The sequence below is a fragment of the Loxodonta africana genome, chromosome 9 (genome assembly GCF_030014295.1).
Source record: "Loxodonta africana isolate mLoxAfr1 chromosome 9, mLoxAfr1.hap2, whole genome shotgun sequence".
Taxonomy (NCBI): domain Eukaryota; kingdom Metazoa; phylum Chordata; class Mammalia; order Proboscidea; family Elephantidae; genus Loxodonta; species Loxodonta africana.
This window is the reverse complement of record NC_087350.1, coordinates 89,347,315-89,373,425: the sequence shown is the minus strand read 5'-3', so window position 1 is coordinate 89,373,425 and position 26,111 is coordinate 89,347,315. Positions and strand designations below refer to the sequence as shown.

The window sequence follows — 26,111 nt, the reverse complement described above, 5'->3', positions numbered from 1 at the left end:
ATTAAGAAAAGAAATGGTTTAGATACAAGATGGAAACTAATCATCTTCTGATATCATATTATTGCTTTTCTTGAATAAATAACTCGAAGAGACAGAATTTCTAAGACATTTTATTCAAAATTCTCCATCTAGGACAAAAGATATATAACAATGTTTACACATGCTTTAATAACTTATTTCACTGTACAACTTGCATTCTGTGTAACAGTAGAATAAAACCAGCAAAATAAAATAATCAGTCAGCATTTAAATAAGAATCTATTCCATAAAAAGCACTGAGTAAACTATGGGACACTCTAAGGTGCTATTATAAACCTTTTCACGACTTTGAGCAAACAGTGCATCAGTCATCTAGTTCAGTGTGTATCTAAAACCCAAGATGTCTACACCTTTCTTATTCATTATGTGAAAGTCTATTATGACCTTTCAGAACCGAATGTGTTCTTTTTGGTTAAATTTGGTGGACTTGGGCATGGGGGCTCTATCACTTTTATCCCTTTCTTATAAGTATTTTTTCCCTTTTGTGTTACTTCCACAGTTTTAAATAAAAATATTTGTGTTTGTGTATACTATGTCAACTCTGATCTAGCACAGAAATATGTTAATCAGTTATTTTATAGCTAGCAAAATGGTCCAAACACATTAAGGAAATGAAAGGAACAGATCACTTAGTTCTGCCAAAGTAGCACCTGGTAAAGTAGCACTTTAGTAAAGTTCCTCCTGCTAGTCCTCAAGCGACATAGGCAAACCCACATGGCAACAAGTTAAAAAATACAAGCAGAAATATAAGAACGAAGAAACTGTTCTCTGCATCTGAAAAAAGATCTCACTAGTTAGTATCTTCTCTATTGCATTTTACAATCTCCGAGTTACAATGATTGCCAAATCAGGTACAAGGCAAGGCTGCGCAAGAGGAAAACAAGATGAAAATGACTGGCTACTGAAATCTAAACTCTTCCAAGTAATTGTATTTTCCAAGGAAAAAAAGGCACAGGAGGTGCACAGTTCAGTTTGGCTTCCAAACTCCTAAAAATTAATCAAAAAAGTGGCGACGACTACTAACAGATAAAACCCAATTTCCTATATTTTTTTGGACAGAGCTCAACTATACAGAATAGTTAACAACCACAACAATAAAACAAACAAAATAACCTGACTGTCGTTCACCATAAACAGGGACCATACATAGTGCTTGACATTCCTGAACAGACTGAATCCTAGGGACCAGGTCTAAAAAATAGGGTCTAATATTTAATTTCACTCCAACATCTGCTTGATTGATATTTTTTTTCTAAAGCTAACTTCCTTTCTGTGGAAGGGTAAATGATTCAGATGCACTCAATGTCAGTTGATTACAAAAATATCACAGCAAAAATCACAGACCAAGGAACACTAAAAGACTGAAAGTCAGCTAGTATCTTACCTAGTTAGAGCTAACTCAGATTTCACTTTGATATATGTAAACCATGAATCAGAAGTTTCAAAAAAACAGTAGTTGTGGTCAAGTTTATATCCTATTACCATTACATCTTTAAAAGATAGCAGTAATTTTTATTACAATTGTAAACGTAAGTCTGTATCCCAAGGGAGCTCATCCAGGAAAAGAGGCATCCATTCTCAGGATGCCGCTGACATTCCCTTACGGATTCTGTGACAACTGTAGTGTAACTACCAGTTAACTGCAATTGCTGAGCGGGGCTCTGGGGGCGTGACCAGAGGGAATGATGTTCCCCACACCGCTGAGCTACTTGAACAGCAATCATGATTGTGACAAAACATAATTAACAAGCTACACATTTAAAAAGTCATTAGAACATCCCGTTCTTGTACACTAGTGTAGAAAGGTCTCCCAAAGATAAACGAGTGTAGGCCTGGTTTAATTTTTTCAGCTAGAGCCATTATTATGTTAAGATCGCCCTCTGCTGTTAAATCAAGGTCTATCTTCAGGTTCCGAAGAGATTTAAAGGGCTTTTTTCCCTTCTGCCTGTAATTAAAAAAAAAAAAAAAAATTATAACACAGAAGACGTCCATAGGGAACAAAACAGAACACAATGTACCAGGTTTTTCTTCTGTATAGGAATTTTACTTACGTATCATCTTCTATGTATTTTATTAACGTCAAGGCTTTTCTGTGAAGCACAAGCAGAAACTGTGCAAGGAAAGTACTCCTGAGAGATAAACCAGGTTTCAAATGGAAGACCTGCAGGAAAGTGAACCATTTGTATAAGTAACTTTCCCCATTCTGATTACACAGCATGCTTCCATCACAGGTTGATAGTGTCTGGCAGGTAATCGACATTACAGCACTCCTCCTCAATCATTTCCACCAGTGCCCCCTAACAAAAAAGAGTGTGATGGAAGTGGTGGGTCTGGAAGCAATCTGACAAGATAGCCAAATTTTGCATTCTGCCTCAAATCATACTCATGTTTATTTTAACATTAAAAATCGTGATGTAAGCTACTTCAGTTGTGTTACCTAACATATTCTGCCCAAATCTTCAAATAAAATTGAAGCTCCCAGAAGTTGAGCCATGTTTATACTATGGTTTTGAGACATTCATATCCCTACACTGTTGGGGGTGCACGTGTAGGGAGAGAAAGGGGTGAAGGAATTTTATTTCCGCTTGAAAAGCATGGAATTATAACACAACGAATTATCCTTGAACTTTGCAGTGTGTCACAGACCACATTGACCTGGATCCAAAATTTCTAGCTAACATAAGGGTTTCATTATTTCAAAGTTACATCAATAACACAGTTTCCTGGCCGGATCCCCAGAACAGGATTATGACAAGGCTCTGTTCTATTGAGAAATAAGTCCCATGTTATCTATAATTTTCTTCAAATGTATAATTAAGTAGATTTTTCAAAAGAATGAGACAATAAAGATGCTATTCTTTAAAGAGAAGTGATACTAATTTTTACAAGACATTTTTGTTCAATTACGACAAATAAACAACCAAAGACCAAAAAACCAAACCAGTTGCCGCTGAGTCGATTTTGACTCACAGTGACCCTACAGGCCAGAGTAGAACTGCCCCCTCAGGGTTTCCAAGGCCGTAATCTTTACAGAAGCAGACTGCCACATCTTTTTCCCAAGGAGTAGCTGGTGAGTTTGAACTGCTGATCTTTCAGTTAGCAGCGGAGTACTTACCACTGTGGTACCAGGACTCCTATAAATAAACATTCACCCCAAAACAAATAAGAACCCTTTAGCCATTAGGTTAGTGCTTGAAATGAAAATATTTATTATTTGAACTGGGGAAATGCTGTATCTTAAGTGTTAATACACAGGCCACGCCATTAATAATTCAAAAGGAAAATCATTTATACACTTTAGAAAGAGCAAAGACAATTCTATAAAGCTATGCATAGTGCAGGCACTGCAGGATATACTAAAAAAGAAAACACCACATCATTCACTCTGACAATCCCAGGTTCAACAGTTACCTGATCTAGGAAGGCTTTTACCAGAGTGTCTCTGTGTAAAACATCTTGAAAGATATTCCTACGAAGGAAAACAAAAGGTTGGAATGGCTATCCAATGCTACTTTCCACAATTCCTCGCCCCACCAATAAATTAAATTCTTAGAATTGGAATGTTATACATAAACATACTTGTATAAATACAGACTTAAAGATATATATATATATATTTTTGAAGATACAAAACACATATTCATTTTTAACTCAAGGATACATCTGTATATTACTGGAGTCTGTCAGGATGAAATTATTTTTTTCTGAAGAGTATGAACAGTTCCCATATATATGGTATCTACCTATGTTTTAGTACGCCCAACTTACTAAAAAATAAATAGATCAAAATTAAGGAAGAAAGCCTTAGGGCAATTAATAAGTATAATTATCAATTCCTGCTATCTTAAAAACACAACAAAAATAAACACACCATCACTACAACTGATAAACAAAACAAAACATAAAAGCTTAACCAAAAAAACCCAAAATCAAACCCAGTGCCATTGAGTTGATTCAGATTAAGGAACATGCCCAGATAATTATCTGAAACATCAAGACCACTGAGTTTTCATCAACAGAGTTCACCATCTGGCAAGTAACATGAACCAGCTACCTAAGACCAGCGTTAACTACTTTGGTAATGATCAGAGTGGGAATTCAAGCCATAATTCACACTTGGTATGATGTGTGTCTAACATAGCACCTAGGACACAGTAAATGCTTAAACAAATTTAAAAACTGTTTGTTTCCCAGCCCCTTCATTTTTTTCTCTTCTTCGCTCTCCTTGTCTTCTACTTTCCTGAAGAATCTGCTGAAATGCTAATTTACACTCAGGTCACAAGAGTAATAAAATACTTAATAAGGTAAGATTTTAGACTGGAAACAGTGGGGACCGTCACCGTCACATGATGCCAGGAGTGGCAAGGTTAAGACGCTGGGCATGTGTGTAGAAGTAAATACACAGTACCTCAAATATTCTAATTTTAGGAGGTGGCTATGCCAAACTACAGAAGAAGGAAACTGAGAAGGAAAAAAAAAATTAGCATTTCACAAAGACTGGCTGTCTCATTGGTGGTTGATGTGGGCCCTGATAGCACTCCACCAGCCTTGGAGAGAGAACAGACTAAGTCCAGTGTTCTGAATGCACCTGTCTCATTGAATGCCTTGGTCATTAAGTGAACTGAATTAAAAAAACTTGTTAAAAAAAGAGTATTTCCATGCTCTTGATCATTAGCCATTAGACAAATGCAAATTAAAACTACGATGAGATTCCATCTCACTCCAACAAGGCTGGCATTAATCCAAAAAACACAAAACAATAAATGTTGGAGAGGCTGCGGAGGGATTGGAACTCTTATACACTGCTGGTGGGAATGTAAAATGGTACAACCACTTTGGAAATCTATCTGGCGTTATCTTAAACAGTTAGAAATAGAACTACCATACAACCCAGAAATCCCACTCCTCGGAATATACCCTAGAGAAACAAGAGCCTTCACACAAACAGATATATGCACACCCATGTTTATTGCAGCTCTGTTTACAATAACAAAAAGCTGGAAGCAACCAAGGTGTCCATCAACGGATGAATGGGTAAATAAATTGTGGTATATTCACACAATGGAATACTACGCATCAATAAAGAACAGTGACGAATCTGTGAAACATTTCATAAGATGGAGGAACCTGGAAGGCATTATGCTGAGCGAAATGAGTCAGAGGCAAAAGGACAAATATTGTATAAGACCACTATTATAAGATCTTGAGAAATAGTAAAAACTGAGAAGAACACATACTTTTGTGGTTACGAGGGGGGGAGGGAGGGAGGGAGGGAGGGAGAGGGTTTTTTATTGATTAATTAGTAGATAAGAACTGCTTTAGGTGAAGGGAAAGACAACACTCAATACATGGAAGGTCAGCTCAATTGGACTGCACCAAAAGCAAAGAAGTTTCCGGGATAAAATGAATGCTTCAAAGGTCAGCGGAGCAAGGGCAGGGGTTTGTGGACCATGGTTTAAGGGGACTTCTAAGTCAATTGGCAAAATAATTCTATTATGAAAACATTCTGCATCCCACTTTGAAATGTGGCGTCTGGGGTCTTAAATGCTAACAAGCGGCCATCTAAGATGCATCAATTGGTCTCAACCCACCTGGAGCAAAGAAGAATGAAGAACGCCAAGGTCACACGACAACTAAGAGCCCAAGAGACAGAAAGGGCCACATGAACCAGAGACCTACATCATCCTGAGACCAGAAGAACTAGTTGGTGCCCGGCCACAACTGACGAATGCCCTGACAGGGACCACAACCGAGAACCCCTGAGGGAGCAGGAGATCAGTGGGATGCAGACCCCAAATTCTCATAAAAAGACCATACTTAATGGTCTGACTGAGACTAGAGGGATCCCGGCGGCCAAGGTCCCCAGACCTTCTGTTGGCACAGGACAGGAACCATCCCCAAAGACAACTCATCAGACATGAAAGGGACTGGACAGTGGGTGGGAGAGAGATGCTGATGAAGAGTGAGCTAATTACATCAGGTGGACACTTGAGATTGTGTTGGCATCTCCAGTCTGGAGGGGGGATGGGAGGATAGACAGAGTGGGAAGCTGGCAAAATTGTCACGAAAGGAGAGACTGGAAGGGCTGACTCATTGGGGGAGAGCAAGTGGGAGTACGGAGTAAGATGTATGTAAACTTATATGTGACAAACTGACTTGATTTGTAAACGTTCACTTGAAGCTCAATAAAAGTTAATAAAAAAAAAAAGTATTTCCAGTAACTGAATTTTCATGTATTAGCACTGACTGAAATTATCTTAAAATGTTAAAATGGAAGATAAGAATAAATGATACTGCCTAAAATGCACTAAAGTAAGATGAATCCATGTACCTAAAAGTTAACACACAATCTAGTGGTTAAAAATATTGTTTCTGGACAATTTTATGTTGTGAAAATTTCCTCAGAGGTGGAAACAAAATTTAAAAAATTCATGACATGATCATCAAACCAACAAAACAAGAATAGCTGGCTAAAAATGAATGATATGTTAAAAGCCTACACACATACCTCCTCTAAAAAACAACAAAAAAAATACTAAATGATTGCAAATACATTTTAAGTTCCCTAAGTTCCTGTAGGGTTGTTATGAATCGGAATCAACTCAACAGCACTGGGGTTTTTTTTTTTTTTTGAAGTTGCCCACTAAAAAGCTCCTAAACAACCAACCAAAAAAGGAAAAGCACAAACTAATTTTGACAACTTCCTCACATGTACCAAAATTATCACTATATGAAAATTTAGTGATCTGCAATTCCAATTTTGACCAAATTATTTTCTAATCCAACTCCCCTCAAACTTCCTGAGATAGCAACAAGAAACTCTGCACAGCTGAGGAAAGATGGGTCCTAATTCAGTCACATTTCTGTACCCAGAGACACGCGACACTGAGGATCTCTTGGACACGGTGTTCTTATTCTACACGTTTGGCCAATACCTTCTGCGTAGCTAACGGTACTCCATGTGTCTGTTGTCTCCCCTCAGAACTATTCTTAGAAACACAGGACAGGGTTGCTTGCACCATTTTACTGCTGCCTTACACACTTAAACCTGGGTGATTATAGTCGACATTTATTGAGCACAGTCTACGTGCCAGGCACTTATTCTATGCACTTTAATTGATTTAGAGAACCATAATAATATATTACAACGCTTTCTCAGATTTCAGAACATTAAAGTGTTTTCTTAGGGTTTTATGATTATAGATGTATTATTATGGTTTTTTCCCCCTAATTTGGGAAGGTCCACATACAACATTTTATCATTATCACTTTTTTTCTGTTTAATTTACTGACCAAACTTTGTGGTAGAAAATGAGTAGCACAATATAAAATACAAACAAAAAGAACACTCTATGTATTTTGGCAAATTTTGCAGTTTTTTATATTTATATGCCAAGGAAAAAAGAGACTTAGAATTACTTCTTTGGTTGAGTTAAGAAGCCTGTTCAATGACTGTTACACATTTAACTATAAGCAAATTAAGAGCTAGGGCTGTCTTGTTGACGACTATAATTCCCAGCAGCTTGTACAGTGCTGAGGTTCTCAATTTATATTTGTTAAATAAATTCTTAAATGTTTATTTTTAAGGGCTGATCTAACCTATCTAGAGGAAACACAGTTATATAAAGAAAAATGGGCATTTAAGAAAACATGCTTGACTAACCAAATGTTTCTTCATGCAGAATTCTCCTAGTAATACTTCTTTTACTTCAAACACAGGCTAGTTTGTTTTTACTCATATATGACACAGTTTCATAGTACTGCTTAACCACAATGAAAAGACAGAGCATTACATACAAATCAGGCGTGAAGCTCTCATCTGTGTAGATGATCGTATCCTGAGCCATGTCTTCTTCTGAAGTGGCTCTCCAGAACGCTGTTAGCTCTGATCTCATGTATCTACGCTGATTATAAATATGTTCATGACACGGTGGCATCTGCTTCACAGTATTGACATCCACATCTATGTGTGTGGTGGGATAGGGAGCATACATGACTTGCCGGAAGGGTAGCACAAAGCTTCCAGTTGAATCCTGTCATAATGAAAGGAAGAGTTACTTTTTCCTAGAGGCCAAAACATATGAAGAATTATTTTAATTAAACAAACAAACAAACAAAAAACTGGCTTTGTTTTAGCAAATCCACCTCTACAAATTTATGCCAAGAAATTGACCATGACTGTGTGCAAAGTTTTAGTGAGCAAACTTTTGGTGACAGGAGTGCTCACAGCAGCACCGGTTTTAACAGCAAAACATCAAAAGTAACCTAAGCATCCAACAGAGAAGTGATTAAATGAATAAAAATAGTTTATTATTTAGCTGCTAAAACTGACGCTGCTGTAGTTTATGTGTTGAGCAGGTTAGATCATGTAGCATGTAATTCAATTATTTTGGGAGGAGGTATAAAATATGCATACAAAAGAAAGACAAGAAAGATAGATGCCAAATATTAACAGGGATTATTCACTTGATTATGAGATTACAAGTGACATTTTTTTCTTCTTGATTTATTTCTCTTTGTAAATCTGAATATATATTTTTATAATAAGAAAATATTTCACTTTTTCTAGGTACAGTTGGTTGGCCAGTTACCATGAAACAAATACCTACTGTGTAGGAAGTACTGTGCTATGTGCTATGGAAAGAAGACAGAAGGTTATTTCCAATTTTTCACTCTTATAAATAATGCTATGATAACTGTCTTTGTAAATAAATTTTCTCCACATGTAGTTGTTTCCTTGGGATGGATTTTCAGAAGTAGAAATAGTAGGTTAAAGGCTTTGTACATATTTAAGGCTCATAAAAAAAAAAAATATGTCAGTGTATTTTCTAGAAAGCCATACATGTTCATGGAGAACTCTCAACAAATATTTGTTTCATTAAATCATACTTTCAGGGTTTTCTCTATGCATGTGGCATAGGTTCATCAAGGCTAAAATTATATGACTAAATGAGATGCTGCTTAAGAAATAAAAACATTAAACATTTTATGCTGCTTAAGAAATAAAAACATTAAACATTTTACTATGTCTTCAAATGCAAGAAGTTCTCATTTTCAGATATGTACAATTCAAATTAGGCATGTATTTGCTTCAACTAGTTACTGTATTTAAATACTATTATTCTGAGCTCAGCATGAATGTTATTGAAAATGTAAAAACCGGATGAAATTTTTGTTTGCATCAATTTTTAATTTTTCCTCCCTTATTTTGCCACGCTTACATGCTCAACAAAGCATTCACTAGGAGAGGATCAAATAACCACTAGGAAAGATGCTCCTTCATGTCATCTTCTTCATGGCTGTAACTGCAACACCAGTAACAGATGCAAAAAGCGAACAATTTTCTTCCCTTTAATTATTAAAAATAAGTGCTAATTTATAGTTCATCTGTTTTGATCCTTGAAAAGGGTCTATTAAATGAAAGAAAAATATAATTTTTAATATATATGTAAATATACATAGATATACGTATATCGTTGGTGTTGTTAGGTGCCTTCAAGTCAGTTCTGACTCGTAGCGAACCTATGTACAACTGAATGAAACACTGTCCAGTCCTGTATCATACACATATATGTATGTCCTGTATCATACATGTACGTGTGTGTATATATACGAACTGGTCAAACTCTATACACTTTCAAGATAGAAAGCAGTTTAAATTTTTTTCCAATAACTGAATACAGTACATAAATGTACAATGGTTAACACCAAAATTCCAATCTGTCCAGTAAAAAGAAATGCCCCCATTTCAGATACGTAATTTGATTCAAGCATGCATAAAAAGAAAAGAAAAAAAAAATCCTGAGGCCAGACATACAGCTATAGGCAACCAAACCTGAACAAAAAAAGTATATTCTGTGGTTTTCACTGATGATATTAACTATAAATCCATAAGGCAAATACTCTATGCTCAGACCTGTGATGTAGGGAAAAGGAAGTCAGCCCTTGGGTATATAAACATAAACTGAAAAAACCAAACCAAACCCACTGCCATCGATTCAATTCTGACTCATAGCGACCCTACAAGACAGAGTAGAACTGCCCCATAGAGTTTCCAAGGAGCGTCTGGAGGATTTGAACTGCTGATCTCTTGGTTAGCAGCTGTAGCACTTAACCACTACACCACCAGAGTTTCCATATAAACATAAGAGGTAAGATGCATTAACTGCCAATAAAGTATATTTTTAGAGGCTCAGAACGATTCGAAACCATTGGTTTCACCTGTGATAAATGTAAACCCTACCTTCAGCAGGCCTTGCACAAAGAGCCCTGACTCGTACTTAAATGATGATTCGGCTTCACATAATCTGGAGCATTTTCTCTCTGCTGGAGTCAGAAAAAGGCATAATGTTCTCACTATCTACAAAATAAAAGATTTTAGCATTAAAATATGAAGTAAAAAGGCCATTGCTTATGAAAGAAATTTGAACAGAAATTTCAATTGTTATTGTCAATAAAATACATCCGGAGAAACAAGTATTCCTTAGTTACCTAGTACAGCATGGGGCATAACAGTTGTTGCTTAAACCAGGGATTCTGTGGTCAAAAACGTCTGGGGAAATGCTTTGTAAATTTACGATATCTCCAAACCTTTAGCATCTGAATATGTACTGTGACTGTCCAGGAGAATGATATAACATGCAGACCTTCTCAAACTTACTTGACCACGGAACCTTTACTTCTTTGAGAAACGATGACCTAAACACAATCATTAATTGTATCTCCACCTAGTAGTAAATGTTTTTCAGACAAGCAATTTTGGGCAAGAAAACTAAATGCAGTTAAACTGGGCAGAATTACATCTTCTGTTTAATAATAGTTTTTACTATTATAATGAATATCAGGAAGTATCCAAACCTTCAATAAATGAGCATTAATTCTATCAAATTTGACTTACGATAAGCAGGCCACTGGTCAGGGTTTACAAACCTCTGATTCTAAGATTTGACCTATAACTCTATTAGGAAAAATGAAAGGTCACGTAGCTACACTGCAATTCGGACCATATCCAGAGAGTTATTAAGTTAAAGCAGCAGTTTCCAACCCAGAGTAGTGGCAACCCATTTCTCAAATTCAAAAGACAACAGGAAAGCTACTCTGTTGAAAGAGGTGGGGAATGAGAAGAATGTGGAAAACAGAGCCCCAACCACCAAGCTTCTCTTCCCCTATGAAGCAAGACTGAGAAGTCTCTCTGTGGAACTCTAACACTTTGGGGTACATAGGTGGAAAGCTGCCTTTCGGGGCAACAGATATAATAAACAAGACCACCAACCACTACATGAAATGTAATGATAGAAGTATGCTAACACCTAGTACATGTTCTTAAATGGTTATATAAGAAATAGAACTTTTGGTAAATCAAAACTCAATGTAAGTGCGCAGGGTTGCTTATAGAAAAAAATAAATTATGAATATCTCTGTAAAGCAAATAATCATCCCCTACATATTTCCTACGTAAATTTTTTTAACTGGTGCTGATGTTGGGTGCTATCGAGTCAATTTTTAACTCATAGTGACCCCATGTGACAGAGTAGAACTGCCCCATAGGGTTTTCTAGGCTGCAATCTCTATAATCTTTATGGGAGCAGACCAGGTTTTTCTCCTGCAGAGCTGCTGGATGGGCTCAAACCACCAACCTTTCAGTTATCAGCTGAGAGCATAACCACTGCACCACTAGTGTTCTTTTTTAACAGTTAAGCACTCAGCTGATAACCGAAAGATTTGTAATTTTAACCCACCCAGCAGCTCCCTGGGAGAAAGGCCTGGTGATCTGCTCCCTTAAAGATTACAACATAAAAACCCTATGGGGCAGTTCTACTGTCACATGTGGTCATTATGAGTCAAAATCGACTTGATGGCACCTAATAAAGACAACAACAACAACAAATTGATAGATCCATGCACTTATCTCTGACTACATTAATGGTCAATGAAGAAAAGTGCAAAATCCCTTAGTTTACTGAGTAATGTTTGGAACCATTACTGTTCATTAATTATGAATTCACACAGCACTGAAGGAAGTGGTCACAAATGTTACTGAACACTGTATAAATTCCATCTCCCAAAATAAGAGGGATTTAAGGAGAAAACCAAGATAATGAAGTCAAGATGACTGATCAAATAACATCTCTTTGGAACTAGTACCAAAGATACATAGCTATCTTCACATTTATTAAAGATAACATAAGGAAATAGAAGACAAATATTTTTTAAAACACCTAATTTTAATTAACATTTTAAAATATTTTCAAAACTATTTATATAAAACTGAGCCTTGTATTTATGAGTTATCAAAATGAAACTGATAAATAACTTCATATTCAAACAGCTTATTTCAAACTTACTTTTCCCCCAGGATGTCAAAGCAATTTGGTCAGGTTTGGATGTTGCCTCTTATACTATTAAATCACCTTAACTGCTACCTAGTCTTTAAATTACAATCTATGATATATTAGCAGTAATATTAGCAGTATCAAAAAGTGAGATCATTTGCTAAATTAAAAAACACATTACCTTATTCACTTTCTCTGCACTACTACCTATGACTACAGAACAGCCGCATGTTTGTAGGTGTGAGCTGATGGCACTGTAAGTTAAGGAAAAAAGATTAAAAACATTGACCACAAAACAATTTCACAAGCTAAAAAAAATAAAATAAATGCAAGTGAGTTCCAAATAACTGAGAATAGCTTTACATGATGAACACCAAGGGTACAGATACAATGCCATCTTTTATTCAGATAGTACTTTACATTTTCCAGAGGCCTTTTATAGAGTCTTTCATTTGAACCTTAAAACAATCTAGTTAGCAAAACAATAGCATTTTATAGCTGAAGAAACTAAGGTGTAGAGAGGTTAAGGGATTTATTTAAAGTCAAATGGGATTTGAAAAAAAATATATGGCTCTCACTGAGCAGAATCCGGACTAAAGTGCTTCTGATTCAAGCCATCAAAGCTTACACGTTATCACACTTCTGATATTTCATTGTGAGCCTAAAGGAAAAGACTGAGGATATAAAAGCAAACACTTTATCCTTTCACTCCTCGTTTTTAAAAATAAAATATCATGATAATCCACAACTGCAAAGAAATACTATAATAGAAGATGAGATAATACATGTAGCACTCAGTAAAGGAATTAACATGCAGGCACTCAATAAAGATTGGGTATGGGTTGTTATCATCATCTTCCTTTGAAGAAATATAAACAGAAAATATTAGCTAAAAGCTATAATTAAGTGCTTATTACGTGCCAAGTGCTATTCTACTATTATTATTCCCATTTTGAGGATGAAGAAATGGAGCACAGAGAGTTCAGGTGGTTTGCCCAGGGTTACAGAAGTCACCCAAGTAGTCTGGTTTTCCAGCCAACAGTCTTAAGTACTCAGCTCTACTCTAAGATATAAAGGATCAGTACAAATATGAGTAAATTTCTTTTCTAGGCCTAAATAACTTAAGCCTATTCACACTGGAGCTTAACTTATAGGGTTCTTAGTTTCGGCTTCAGTGAGAAATAAAATAAGAAACCAGAACCAAACAAGGGACCAAGATTTCCTGTTTGGGTACTATGGAAACTCAGCTTCTTTAAATATTAAATAGTTAGAACAACAAATATGTCGCAGACATGTAATGAGTGAAAAATAACACTAAGCTAAGCAACAGCTAGATATGCAATGGTGTCCTCAGAATAATGTGGGTTATATTTTCTTCTGTCGTATTTTCTCCCTTCCAAATCTTGTCATAGGTGAGCATAAGATTAATATCTGCTTGATCCAGCTTTTATGAGAAGAAACAAAACTCTTACTTGAGAAGGAAGCCTTCATGACAACTGTCACCAATATCATCATCATTGAGCACCGTATCAGCTATCTAAAACACACCAAAAAGACAATTATTCTGGCTGTAACATACGGCTGGCATAACTTTCAGATTTTCTGACTTCTAGGTCCAGCATAGCACACTGTCCTCATTTCTGAGCATCAAAAGCTCTCACAAAACAGTCTCTGTGTGCACTACTATATACTTTCAGAAGAACAAACATGAAAGCTAGTCAGGCAGGTCAAGCAACAGTTTTTACAAGAACATTTCCTCTCCTTGTCAGAACCAGGAGACAAGTCTTAATGACAAAGTCAGAGCATAACAAGAAGAACTTCCTAAAGACATCTCTATATACACATAGTGCCTGATTTAAAATATCCTCAAATAAATGATTAAGGAAACTAAATTAGTGAATATAAGTAAACTTCAATTAACAGCCACTGATGTGTACATTGCTCTGCTACAAAAAGCACTGCATTAAACACTGACTGCTTCTATAAAGTCTGGAATTCTCCCACTTCTAGAAAATACAAAAGTGGTAAAATGAACGAAATACATTGAATTTTACCTTAACTACTGCTGATCAAAAAAGTCCCTGGCCATAAAATTCAGGATTTTACGTGTGCTTTTTGTTAAAGTGGGTAATAATTCAGATAAATAATGTATGTTGTTGTTAGGTGCTGTCTAGTTGGTTTCAACTCAGAGCGACCCTGTGTACAACAGAACACTACCCAGCCCTGCACCATCCTCACAATCATTGCTATGTTTGAGCCCACTGTTGCAGGCCCTGTGTCAATCCGAATCTTGTTGAGGGTCTTCCTTTTTTTCGCAGACTCTCTACTAAGCATGACGTTCTTCTCCAGGGACTGGTCCCTCTTGATAACATGTCCAAACCAAGTGAGACAAAGTCTTGCCATCCTTCCTTCTAAGGAGCATTCTGGCTGTACTTCCTCCAAGACAGATTTGTTTGTTCTTCTGGCAGTCCATGGCATATTCAATATTCTTTGCCCACACCATAATTCAAATGCATCAATTCTCCTTTGATCTTCCTTATTCACTGTCCAGCTGTCACATGCATACAAGGTGACTGAAAATACCACTGCTTGGGTCAGGAGCACCTTAGTCTTCAAAGTGACATCTTTGCTATTTAACACTTCAAAGAGGTCTTTTGCATCTGATATGATACAACAAACTGCATACTACTAAAATTAGATTACTAATACACATAATAATAATATAACTAAAGAAAATTGGTATGGGGTACAATTACTTCTATTTAATAATATAAATAAGAACTTACATCTATTTCTTCAGAAACACTGTGGGATTTCATAGATGAAAGCAGCTCCATTACAGGAATTACTTCCCCAGTAAGCATTGGAATAATACTCTGACCCTGCACGATACAGTGAAATGAGGTTAAGAAAACCACACAATATGGGATAAGCTGAGCATTAAAACAATTAAAAACAAAAGCAAAGCATGACACTCCTTGATGGAAATACTTGGTAACTTGTTCAAACATTGCCCCAAATAAGTCTACTGTTACGAATAATTTCTCAAGAATTTACATGCTATTTGAAGCTTATTTTCACTTCTCTAAGAATAATTTTCTTTAGTCAGCACAGAATCACTGGTTTATCGTTTACTGTTACGTGTAATAATTAAACCACTGTGCTGAGTTTAAAAGGGATCTTCTTTGAAATTTAAGATATAAAACTCCTTGTTAGTTAAAGGTCATCAATGCATTTCATATTCAAAAACGAGGCAAGCCAAGCTCAGAAAACCTTTGAAATCCTTTGCAAATAGCTTGGTAGTAAAGCTTGAATCAATACTCAACCTCCACATTCAAAAAGGGTACAATCTACCCAAATGCCAATCGACATCATTACTTATATTTAAGAAGCAATAAAACAGAAACGTTTCCTTTAGAGTTCTTTCAAGATAATACTCCTACTTACTACATCTCAAAAATATAATTTCGAAATTTGTAGTTTGTAGGAATCAAATCGAGTAACACAAATGTTATAGTGATCCCTCATTTATTCAACACCCCCCAGTTTCCTGACCAACTTGAGTATGGAATCCTTTAGAGATGTGGATGAAACTGTCAAACGTCTATCAATTTTTAGTTAAAAATTTTTAATCACATATTGCTTAAGATTAATTTAACTATAGTTTTTCCTCACTTGCATTTCATGAAACAATTTAATCAAAACTCTTTACATTCATCTTCAACACTGGAATCTCTGACATCACTAGAGCCATTTTCCGGGTAACCTAACCCAATTTTTCAGAGTCCATTATCATGTCAGTTGCTTGAGAATTTAAATGTGATGCTGTCTCTAGAAATTTTATGCTAAGCCAGAAGCCCATCTGCATAATATAGAAAGTTTTACTATTTTAATAAATTTATTCTGTTGTATCCTTCACAACACAATCACTCGTTGCTCTGCTTTTTAAGATAAACCTTAAAAATGCTTGTTTACAATTACATCCAACATATGCAACACAATAACGACTGTTAAATTTGCTTCCATGTAAGGTGATCTTATCACATGACAGCTACAAGCATACAAAACTAGCATGAATTGTTTTTTTTTTTATTTTAATCTAATGTGTCATTCCCGGACAGTATTTATTGTTCAATAAAGTTGTTGAAGGCACATATGAGGGATTTCCAAGGACTTGTCAGAAAAGCCAATTTTGGAAAAATAAACCTCAAACCCACTACCGTCAAGTCAATTCCGTCTCATTAACTGCCCCATAGGATTTCCAAGGCTCTAATCTTTACGGACACATCTTTCTCCGGTTTTGCAGCTGGTGGGTTCTGACCACTGACCTTTTGGTTAACAGCTGAGGGGTTAACCCCTGTGCCACCAGGGATCCTTTTTGGGAAAATACCTTCCCTTATATTTAGGCATACATGGTACTTCATACATGGTATCTCAGCAAATGAATTTCCTCATTGAAGCTCAACAAAAAAGTCCTATAAGGCTGAAAGTTTTCCAAGTTTCTCTTCCTCCTTGGACTTCCCTAACTTGAACTCAGCAGGACAATGTGTTCTCTTTAAAAACTCCAGAATAAGTCTGTCTCAAATGTACTTTACTCCAGGCACAAAGGGGTAGGATAACATTTTCAAGAATGCTTAAAAGAAAGATAACTACAGAAATTCATTAAAAGCAATCAACTTTATAAGTACAAGTTGCTGGTTTGAAAAAAAAAAAATCCCAGTAAAAGCAGAATTTCATTAGGTCCTAAATTTTCATCTTGAGATAATTCTACTTTATTACTCCATAAGCTGCTTGGGGTACTCCCTAGAAGTTGGTGAGAGTCCAATTACCCATTCCTGGAAACTCTACTTACTGACCGCAGCAAGAGAAGGCTAGGCTTCTCCTGACAAAGGAAATCTTCTCTTACAAATATGAGACTTTTCCCCAGAATTACCTCGTCTGGTCTGGAAAGCTATTTACAAAAGTGCTAACATATCAATTTTGTAACGGAGAACATTTTATAGGGTTCTGTATTTTCCTTGTTTCTGTCCCTGTATTTTCATAAGTTTTTAGAAAAGTTATTTTTTAAAGTATCATCTGTCTCAGTCATGCTATGAAGAATCAGATAAAAGGCAATCCAGCCATGCTTTGACTACAGTTTTACAAAAAGGTGCAATGAGGATGCCATGCTAGGGGTAACAGGATTAAATTAGACAACTCTTTCTCCATTGGAGATTTCGCTTCAGGAGAACTTTGTCCTGCAGAAAGTGTTTGCATTTTATTTCCACAAGGGAAGCTGTCAAGGATTGAATTGTGTCCCCCAAAATATGTGTCAACTTGATTAGGCCATGATTCCCAGTACTGTGATACTGTCCTCCATTTTGTGATCACAAATTTACATTAAAGAGGATTAGGGTGGGATTGTAACACTCTAAGGTCACATCCCTGATTCAATGTAAAGAATGTATCCCTGGAGTGTGGCCTGCACCACCTTTTATCTTACAAGAGATAAAAGGAAAGGGAAGCAAGCAGAGCGTGAGGACCTCATACCACCAAGAAAGCAATGCCAGAGAACGTGTCCTTTGGACCTGGGGTTCCTGCACAAAGAAGCTCCTAGTTCAGGGGAAGGTCCTAGTTCAGGGGAAGATTGATGACAAGGACCTTCCTTCAGAGCCGACAGAGAGAAAGTCTTCCCCTGGAGTTGACGCTCTAAATTTGGACTTCTAGTTACTAGACTGTGAGAAAACAAATTTCTTAAAGCCATCCACCTGTGGTACTTCTGTTATAGCAGCACTAGATGACTAAGACAGAAGCCATGTTCTCAATATCATGCTTCTTCAACTCTGATGTCTGCTCCCAAAGGGTATTCAAAGCCACGGGATATACATTGTATATTTTCCTGGAGAATCAAAGTTACTGGAAACCCAGGGGGTAATGGGGTAAGGGTAGAATATCACTGGCAAATTTTAATATTAAAAGAATAGGTATGTCATGGAGTAAAACGTAAAGTGAATGAGTTTTAAAGACACAACATGAGACTTCAGAGAAATGTAATGCTCAGAACTGTGGCTGCACCTCTAGACATCTGAGGCTGCACCTCCGATCAGCTCCTTCTGTTACAGTGACTTCTGTGGAAATGTTTGAGAAGCAATGACTTAAACAAAGTCTCATATAAAAATTCTGATCTTTCCTACAAATGTTATCCAAAACTTTTTTCTGTGCACAGAAAATACGTAGTAAAACATTAATTTTTAGATACAATTACTATTACCCTTTTTTTATGTACTTAACTCCCCTAGTCTAAGACATGGAAATTTTCATTCAGGTTTACTCCGTGCATATCCATAAAGGTTCTATTTATTTTTAGGCTTACACTGTCCAAGGAACATGTCTTCTAGGGCTTAACAAAAAGCGCCATCAGATTTATGCAGGCATATACAGTGGGAAGAATGGTATTCAACAGGATGCCAGATGCATTTTACCTGATCTTCCATTCTCTCTGTGCCTTCTAAGACAATCTTCTGAACATTTTCTTGCCTTTCCTGAGCGAGAAAGTTTATTTAAGGATAATTTCAAAAAATGGTTATTTTTCAAAACTTACGTGGCAGACTTACGTTCTTGTGTAATTTAGTTCATGGGAAAAAATACCTTCCACTTTAGGGCAAAAACATAAAAGAAGGCAAAAAATTAATCCAACAAATCCATGCTCTCATTAAAAAAAATTTTTTTTTTCTTCCATAGGCAATACAAAATAAAATAAAAACACCCTTTATTCTAAAGCCAGCACCCGATAATGGAGCAGAAAACAGTCAATTAACATCTGTATAGTTTCACAAAGGAAAATGATGTCTTGAACTTTTCAGATTAAACAATACCATGTTTAATTTGGAGAAGACAGAACTTTCTGATTTTAAAGATTTTCATACATATGAGAAATAAGAAAGCAAGCCTGAAAACAAAGTAAAAAACAAACAAAAAAGCTAATCTTTAGAAAGGCATTGTTTTTCCTTTCTGATAAAAGTCTTATAAAGTTAATAATGCTTATATGGACTTCCAGGTTAGTATCAAACTAGACAATAGGGAGAGAATGAAATTTGTTCTTTCAATCTGCCAATATATACAGAAATATAAATATCACTATACATCGAACTACAGGATTTAGGGGTTACAATAATTTCCCATAGCTTAATCTGCAAAATTAAAAAGAAATATCTCTCAGAAATCATTTAGTTCAATTCCTCACTTCACAGGTTTGGGAACCTGGCAAAGAACTAAAGGAGCCAAAGGCTATACGTCCAACTGCTTATGAAACAAACGTTTTTAATTGCTTATCCCTACACACACAGTATTAAATAAAAGGGTTGTGCAATGTAAAACAGCATATATATATAGCTGTTAGAGTCAGAGGCTCCCAAATCTAAAACTTACTATGTTTCTTAGCTTGAGCATTTCATTTGTAATGTGGAGCTACCACCCCGTTCCTTGCAAGGTTATTATGATGATCATAGATATTGGACCAGATCTATCTGTAATCTAATAGGGCAGACACAAAATACACGACAGATTTTTTTTTCAAATTAATTGTATAAAATTTTGAAAAATCAGATACAAATGTATCAGAAGATAAACTTTCAATGGCTAGGTTAGCGCGATTTGTAAGTTCAAAAGCACTCACCTTATGCATCCATATCCTTCCTTTGCGAATAATGTGTGTTAATCTATCAACACACACTCTGTGAAGTGGGAGATAGAAGCTCAGTTCCGTCTGTGGGAGTATAATTGATAGTCCATAGGTACTCCTATCCCCATTCCAGTTTCCATCAAAGATTAAAGAAACAATAATTACCCCTTTTTCAGACAAGACAAAAAACTTTACATCTATGGCTCCACTCTCTGCATTTCGAAGGATTTCCCCATTTAGGGTGTGGTTAGCAAGAAAAGTTATTTCTCCATCGCTGAGAAGTACCTGTTCTGTCTTTGGAGCCCAAATGTGCCTTACTCTAGGACCGAGAATATTGTCCCAGTAAGCAAAGGTAGCTGCTAATAAAGGTGATTCACCACTTAAAGCAATTTCTGTCTTAGCAACAGCTGGAGATGGTGGCGGACAGAGAGTCGACATCACTGCATGGCAACTGTCACATTATCCAAATGTTCCAGAGATTTCTAAACAATGACATACAAAACCAGTGATTAGGTTCAGCAATTTTAAAGACACCCATCAACAGCTCAAGTGATTTAGACTCTTGTTTTTCGCCTCTTCAGTCAAAAAAGATTTGGAAGCGTGCCTATATATACAACTAGCACGACAGCTGCATATTAAATACCTGTTGATGTGATAATTTTACAAGACATAGTAACTTGTCACTTATATTCAAGGTATACATTTAGAAATCCAAAATAATAATAAACTAAAAAAAGGTCTCTGAACATTCATATGAATGTTATATACTAAAGCTCATAGAACAGACCCTCACTGTTTCCAAGTAGTCTAACTTTATGTACAATTCTAATATGATTGGATATTTGTTTTCTAAGCCAGAGCAACTAAAGAGGAGCAAATCAGGAAGGCGAGAGCTTAGCTAGAAGCTGTGACAACTGACAAAAGAAGTACCTGACAGCTGATAAAAGGACAAATAAAACAGACAAACCATAAAAACCAAACCCACTGCCATCAAGTAGATTATGATTCACAGCGACCCTACCGGACACAGCAGAACTACCCCATAGGGTTTCCAAGGCTGTAAATGCTTAAGGAAGCTGACTGCCACATCTTTCTCCCATGGAGTGGCTGGTGGGTTGGAACTGCTGACCTTTTTTGATTAGCAGCCAAGTGCTTTAACCACTGCACTATCAGGGATCCTTAAACAGATGAAAGAAGGCAAAACCACAACAGCCTAGAACCTAACAAAAAATGAGCCAACAGTTCTGTTATTTATCCTCAAGGAACTCTCTGAGTATCAGGGAACTAAAGTCCAATACTGGTACTTAAAATGACACTGAAACATCAGGACAGAGATTTACTATGCTATTCCAGAAAGCAGTATACCATTATACCACTTCCAAAAGAGTTCTCTTCTAAATGGCTAAAATAAAAAAGCTTCAGCTATGTACAACATATGGAGAATGAAAGGTCTGAATAGGTCCCAGAAGTCATTCTATTCAAGCTTTCAATCTCCTAGGAAAGAGACATAGAGAAAAGCAAACTACCCAAGGTCACAGAGCCAGGCTAGAATTCAGGTTTCTTGGTTCCCTTGCTCAACTCATACACTGTTAGCTACTCATTATGTCACTCCAAAAGTACACATTCTATGTGATATTAATGCTATCATTCCTGCCTAAAACTAAAACTGAATACTTACATTTAAAGTGTAAAAAAAGAATTTACGACAATTTCAGTTAAGGAAGTCTAAAACTGTGGAATCTACTTATAACAGCAAGGAAGAACAGCTAATACAGGTAAAGATATGTTATACCTATCTCTGGATGATTGTTTTAGGACATACGACTTGCTCTATAAATTTATGTCAGTGTGAACCACTTTACTTAAAGAATTTTATCTGCATCCTGTCAAGAGTTCAGAGACTGATGAAAAGCAGTGACTTCTATTTTTAGAGCGCTGGATGAGTACTTTTATCATATTAAGAACAGGCACACAGAGCTTGGCAAAACACTTAATAAGTATTACAGAAATGGTTGAACACAAAGACAGTTTTTACTCACGTATCTTTTATTTCAGAAGTCCATTTAGGTAATATTTACTTTCTGGTATAGTACCTTAACGGCTTTATGAGATCACACTGGATATTAGGCTGTAGGGCGTGTTCATAATATTCATTGTTCTGGATATAATTTAAAAGGCTTACAATGGTACAGAATACAGGAATGTAACTTGAATTGAAACTGTAATGATGCTATTGCTGTCATCATTAAAAATAGCAAAATGGGGGCCAAGATGAATTAAGTAAACACACTGCCATAAAATTATATTGCAAAAATATTTCTCTTTCCTTCTTTCTTTTTAGATTAAAAACAGTGAATAATCATAAAGGCAATATTGTAATACAAACACTTCACCATTTCATTGAAAATAAAAGCATTTCCGAAAACTGAACTGAGTCTTAAGAGCAGAATCTGATTGAACTATGGGAAAACTTTTTACCTCCTTGTGAAAATTCAACTATTATATACCGCTAATTACATGCATTCTCACTCCTTGTATAATTACAAAGAAAAGGAAGACCAAGATCATGCTGAATTTTTTAGCTTTAAATCCTACCAAAAGAAATAATCTGAGAAATGAAATGTCACAGAGAAGTATATTTAAAAATGATTTTACTAGAACTTAAAGTCATCTTCAGTAAGGAAAATCCATATATATAATATGGGTGAAAAAAATCAGTTCAAAACCAATAGTCTTTTATCTACATATCTTCTGCACACGTAGGACTGGCTACTCCGGAAAGTTATTAAACATTAGCCATAGGAGTCTTTTGAGCGAAAGCAGGACCCAAGTTGAGTAAGAGGGTGGCTTGCCACTCCTGAAACATAACACAAGGACCCAATATACTTCCTGAAAACAGTCCCATGTATGTAGACATAACCAAAAAAAACCAAACCAAACCCAGTGCTGTTGATTCTGACTCATACCGACCCTATAAGACAGAGTAGAACTGCCCCATAGAGTTCCCAAGGAGCGCCTGGTGGATTCAAACTGCCGACCCTTTGGTCAGCAGCCATAGCATCTAGCCACTATGCCACCAGGGTTTCCTGTAGACATAAAATTATAGTAATTAGCACCTGGCAAAATTGTTAGCGGTAGGTTTGAGGCTTTGCTTTTTCTTACACCTTTGCCAAAAATAAACCATTCTTTCTCTGATCAGTACTTAAAAACCTGGTTGGTCCACTGTTATTACAAATCAGAATTCTATCATCATGAGACTCAGAGTTGTAACATGCTGTTTGTTTCCACTCAACCCTAAGAGAAGCAGGGTCTTCTAAATCAGCCCACCTTTCAAACAGGAGATGCCCAAAACCACTTTAATACTAGTGAGCTGTTCCTCACACCAGAATGTTTGCAATCTTTCTTTTACAGCCAGTGAGACTCAAGAGATGAAGTTCCTGGTATCACTTGGAGGTAACCATCTCTCCCAGATTCAGGTTTCTCAGATAACAGGGAGGATAACCAAATTACCACTCCTTAGGATTCTTACGGAGAGCCCAAGGGCATGCCTGAAAGACAGAAGTCTTTTTCACAGGTTTTTTACTTCTCTGAAAACAAAATCTGGACTGCTAAGGGAGCCAAATAAAGAAATTTTTAAAATGAGAAAAAAGAAAAGAAATAGCCCCTATGTAATTATTTCCTAGAGCAGGTTAGTACAGGCTCAGTTAGTGCACAATATGCAATGTGGTCTATAATGTCTCTCCTGCCCCCATCCCTCAGATGTTTAAAGAGCACAGTCATCATGAGGCAGTTCGCAACTGATTCAGGGTTTTCCTAGAGTGGCAGACCACATAACACCATAAAGTATTCTGCCTCTATATTACTAATCTCCCATATATATTCTTGCTTCTGTGACGCTCCCAGACTATGCTAAATGTATTCCAAAGTGAATCTTCTGGACAAAGTAAAAGTGATGCCAGACATCCCGTGTGCCCTTGCTTTGCACCATCGGTGATGGATGGGAACAATTTGACTAGAATTTGTCCACTGGCCACAGCCACACTGTTACTCAACTACAGCCTAACAATTCCCTTGGGAAAGGACCAGCTGATGAATACAGAAGTCTGGCAGAGTTCACCGTGGCCAAAGAGACCCCACGCGTACACAGCAGACGTGTAATCAGTGCACTTCCCTCTCCAACTGACACCACCAGCTAAGTGATGCCCCAGTCACAATGGTCACTTCCTTTAAGTAAGAAGTCTGTGTAACCCCGGAGCTGTGAAGCAACCAGACCACGCACCACAGAATGAGAGCACAACTCGGTCTAGAATCGCTGCCCAAATGTACAAGACACCAACACTCCTTGGAAACTTCTATTGCAATTCTGTGGGCATGGATTATGTCCGCACTCACACCCCAACCCCGTATTATCTCCTTGCGGGCAGGGACCGTCTGCAGTTCCTGTCGGACCCTGTCCTGGTCCGGAGGAGCCGCGCTCTGTCCACCCTCCGGGATTCCCCCAGGCCAGGCCGCTCAGTGCCCGGAGGCTCTTTTCCCTAGAGCCCCCGACGGCCCAATACCAGGCCCGGGAGAGGGGCCGGATCGGGGTCTGCCTGCGGGAAATCGGGTGAGAGGCCCGATACCTAAGATACCCTATCTCGGCGCTGCCGCCGGGTAGCCGGGGGCCCGGATGCAGGCAACTCCACCGGTCCCCAGGCTGGAAAACCCGACGCCCGGCTTCCATCAGGGAAGAGAAGGACAGGAGAGGACAGGTCGAGCCCCGGGAAGAGCCCCCGCCACCGCCCCGGCAGCCCGACCCGAAGCAGCCGCTCCCCCACCGGCTCCTCACTCACCCACTCGCCACCGCCCGCGCCTCTGCCGCCACGGGCGCAAGGACCCCAAGCGCAGCCCCGCCCCCGGCCCGCCCCTGGCCCCGCCCCCGTCGGGCCCGCCCCCTCGCGCCCGCCCCGAGAGCTCCCGAATCCGCTTTCCGTCGCGGTTGTTTCCCGCCTCGCTTTTCTCTTCCGGTTAAACTTTATCCGTTCCTTCCTCGTTCGCCCTCAAGGACTGCTGTGAGAGCAAGAGGAGGGGAGAAAGGGCGGGGAAAACAAAAACACACCTCCTAAGCACACACCTCCTGCTCTCTTCTGACCCCGCCCCCGGAGGAGAGGAACCGGGTAGCGGGACGGCTGAAGCGAAAAGCGTCATCTTACAAGTGGGCGGAAAATGTTGTTGCTCGACGCATCACCGTTGCCTAATGGGACACCGTAGGCTACGTAGTTGGCGTTTTCGATTTTCAGTGACGATGACGCATAAAGAGGGAGGGGCAGGCTTGCTCTGGTTTCTTGCTTAAAGATGCGCGCTGTGAAAATATTGGGGCAAGGCGTTAACAGGATAGACGGGTGGCACCACGCTGTCCTTACGGAGAAGGCTGTAACACCCCGAAAAAGAGAAGCATAGTTCGTGGTTGTTTGTGGTTGGTATTCAGTGGACGCTTAACATACATCTGATGAATGAACTTATTTTTTTCTCGTGGCACAAATAAGTACTTTCTTAACTTCACCCCAGCCCAGGTTAGGTAATTTCCTTTTCTTCCCCCCCATGATACGTAATCACCACAGTTTTGTCTTCCGTTTACATGTAAGCATTTTCTCAAGCATGGTTTTCACATTCCATGAATGTCATTTTTCTAGTTGCACAATGTGGATGAGTTGTATTTTCTTTTTGTCTTTTGAAAAGTGTATACCATTCTGTTTTATGTGCTGTATGATTTTTTTAAACCTCGAGTTAAATCAGTCTTTTGGTCTGCAAGTGTGTATATTCAATTTACTCGCTACAGATGAATAGCATTTAACATTTTTCATGCTTAAAAATCATACAGCACATCTTTATCCTTGACGGGGAAGAAGTGAAGAGTCAATACACAAACCACTCTCTCAAAGAGCGACCTCCACAGAAATAGATACCTCACCACAAATCTATGCTGATAACACTAAATAGTTACTATTTGACAAGTTCCTGCTGTGTGTTTGGTACACTACTCATCAGTCTGGGTAAGACTCAATCCTCTCTACCTCTCCAGGATATATTATCATCCGTGT

At 37.7% G+C, this 26,111-nt stretch overlaps 1 protein-coding gene across 4 annotated transcripts; it reads right to left on the bottom strand.

Moving 5' to 3' along the window:
- Positions 1–94: 94 nt before the first annotated feature.
- Positions 95–24,928, bottom strand: C9orf72 (C9orf72-SMCR8 complex subunit). Of its 4 annotated transcripts, none has more exons than XM_064291814.1 (11): positions 24,864–24,928; positions 20,026–20,513; positions 18,833–18,892; positions 15,158–15,253; positions 13,844–13,908; positions 12,553–12,625; positions 10,283–10,399; positions 7,837–8,072; positions 3,451–3,508; positions 2,091–2,200; positions 95–1,984 (listed from the first exon to the last, which is right to left on the bottom strand). In XM_064291814.1, exons 2-11 carry the CDS (start codon positions 20,467–20,469, stop codon positions 1,798–1,800), a joined length of 1,446 nt encoding a protein of 481 aa, XP_064147884.1. In that variant the 5' UTR covers positions 20,470–20,513; positions 24,864–24,928; the 3' UTR covers positions 95–1,797. The 4 variants fall into 4 exon arrangements, with proteins under 4 accessions (XP_064147884.1, XP_010586188.2, XP_064147885.1 ...); XM_010587886.3 differs by lacking the exon at positions 24,864–24,928 and adding an exon at positions 22,071–24,824; XM_064291815.1 differs by lacking the exon at positions 24,864–24,928 and adding an exon at positions 23,359–24,824.
- Positions 24,929–26,111: the final 1,183 nt, after the last annotated feature.

Coding starts and splice junctions, on each gene's coding strand:
- C9orf72 (XM_064291814.1), bottom strand. CDS start 20,469: ATGTCGACTCTCTGTCCGCCACCATCTCCAGCTGTTGCTAAGACAGAA. Junction 13,909..15,157: donor GTGTTTCTGAAGAAATAGAT/GTAAGTTCTTAT, acceptor GGTGTGTTTTAG/ATAGCTGATACGGTGCTCAA. Junction 10,400..12,552: donor GTGCAGAGAAAGTGAATAAG/GTAATGTGTTTT, acceptor TTTATTTTGTAG/ATAGTGAGAACATTATGCCT.